This window comes from Limulus polyphemus, unplaced genomic scaffold (genome assembly GCF_000517525.1).
Source record: "Limulus polyphemus unplaced genomic scaffold, Limulus_polyphemus-2.1.2 Scaffold555, whole genome shotgun sequence".
Lineage (NCBI taxonomy): Eukaryota > Metazoa > Arthropoda > Merostomata > Xiphosura > Limulidae > Limulus > Limulus polyphemus.
The window spans coordinates 7,096-9,394 of NW_013666165.1; the positions used below are offsets into that span (position 1 = coordinate 7,096).

The 2,299-nt window shown below is 35.5% G+C and overlaps 1 protein-coding gene across 1 annotated transcript in view; it reads right to left on the reverse strand.

The window, feature by feature from the left end:
* Positions 1-6: 6 nt before the first annotated feature.
* The window catches only part of LOC106459075 (glutamate receptor ionotropic, delta-1-like), a 50,039-nt gene continuing 47,746 nt past the window's right edge, over positions 7-2,299 (reverse strand). The window contains exon 12 of the mRNA XM_022385476.1: positions 7-416. Within this exon, the coding sequence (XP_022241184.1) occupies positions 176-416 (241 nt within the window). The 3' untranslated portion in view covers positions 7-175. The remainder of the gene's footprint in view (positions 417-2,299) is intronic.

Below are 2,299 nucleotides of genomic sequence, written 5' to 3' on the forward strand. Positions count from 1 at the left end.
ATCACATGGGTGATTGGACTAACGACATTAATCCACCAGTGAACGCACAGTGAAACAGGCTCTATGTTCTACAACTATTTGTTAACGAGTTCATACTTGAAGCTTTTCTTAATGATGCAACATACCCAAAACAGCAGGGCAATTTAGGAAATCAAACTGAAACATAATTTACGTTTTACGATTGCTTGATAATGATTTTATGTTTCCTGATGCAATAGTTTTCGCCTGCTAACACTAGAATACTGAACACGAGCCCTAAAAACAATAGGTAGAACGCTCCTTGAAGATCTTCTAGGCCTAAAGATCTCGGGCCGCCTGACTCCACATCTCCTGATTTAGCAGCTTGTACTCGTAATTTAACCAGTAAATCTTCTTTCCACTTGAAGATCAAACCAGCTTCTTGAATCTTCCGTAAACTATAAATCAAGATGAAAATCATGACGTTATGATAACACAAATAATGCTACATGTATGTAACTTATCTTGTGTTTTAAATAATATTTAAAAAAATCTTTAACAGAAAGTAATTATTTTCAAGTTTTGTTAAGTGGTCTCGTCGTAGATGACGTCGTGGTTTCACATCGACATAATTTCATTTACACGTAGCCCCCCCCCCCTCCCATAACTCATGGGTGAACTTGGCCTAATGATTAGCGTGTTTGACTGTGAATCTGAGGGTACATTTCGGGGCTATGTGTGTGTGTTATAATATTAACGGTAATATTCCACTAATCGATGAAAGTAGCCAAAGAGTCGACATCGGGTCAGACATAGTGCATTCGTATTCGAATGCATTAAACTACAACTTTGGTAGGGAAAACTAAACTATTCGAATTCGATGGCATAATATTCGGATACACTGGATGATTCAGTGAATACTTAATATTGTAACAGTAAATTTAAAATTTTGTAGTCAAGAAATTTCTATACTGTCATTATTACTTCCGCAGCACGTTAATTTCTCTTTCAGTACAAGCTTTGTTCCTACGGGAAATTGAGGTTAAATTATTTCTTGGCGGGGTGATAAATAAATTAAAGAAGAGAGGATGCCTAGAGAAAAGAGTCACATTTCTCACACTAGGGGAAATACATAATTTTTTCAAAATATTGTCTCATAAAATGAAGAACTTAAATCTTATAAACTGTTAAAATATGGATTATTAGCTAAGATTTCATGTTATGCTAATTGACATAACATTGACAAAAAGTAGTTTAATTAAATTTTGAATGTAACTTACTGAAGAAATTGTGACATGCGCAGTAAAGGATGCTACACAAATGGGTTATCTGTGCTCTGCAAGTCGAAAACATACCGCTCTGCCACGTGGGGGGGGGGGGGGCGAAAGAACTAGTGAAGCTAATAAACTCACCAAATGTCGGGAAGGAAAATTTCTGGTTAATTAAAGAATTCCATTTTCAGTGTTGCGTCAGCGAGGTCACGTGACTAGTATCACGCCACGTCCTTCTCGAACCTTCATGAATTATCGGGAGACTACTAGATTGGGGGTAGTCTGGTATATATGTAAGACGGTCACAACGTGACGGAACAAGGTAATGAGTAATTGAATGTATGCGGATAAAATATTGTTGGCCACGTGAGACGTGAGTTATAGCATTGTTATAGAGCGACTGTTGAAATTAAGTGTATCGTAAAGTTGTATTCGGAAAGAATAAACCAGTTTTATTTAAGAAAGGACTTATGTCGCTAAAGTTTCGTCTGAACGAATTTACGGAAAATTAATTAACGAACAGAGATGTAACATCAGTTTTAAACAAGACGTAAAGGTCGGGGTGATGTGGGGACAAAGGGAAAGTTTATTGTCTGGAACTTGCTAAATTGATGGTAGTAGTTTGGAGCTTAAGAATCTACTATTGGTATTAGTTCTGACAAAAAAGGGTCAAATATATAAAATTAGTCGGTTTTTGGATGCGTCAATTATTTTTTAACAACTTCTTCCAGAGAGTTGTTTTTTGTGTGGAGATTTCAAACATTCTTTGTAATTAATCGTTTAAATTGTTTGTAATGCATATATTAAATACTATTTGCATAATAATACACTTCAAAGTTCCTAGTTTCTGTTGCACAGGGTATGAAAGTTCCCAAATGTAGTGAAATAAATCATCCTTACCCTATACGCTAAAGTATTGTTACGTCTCTGGTCGTTAGTTAATTTCCCGTATAATTTCTTTCCGATGAAACTTTAGCGACACATGTCCTTTCTTAAATAAAAGTAGTTTATTCTTTCTCAATACAACTTTGAAATTCACTTAATTTGCACGGTCACGCTATAAGTTAAAC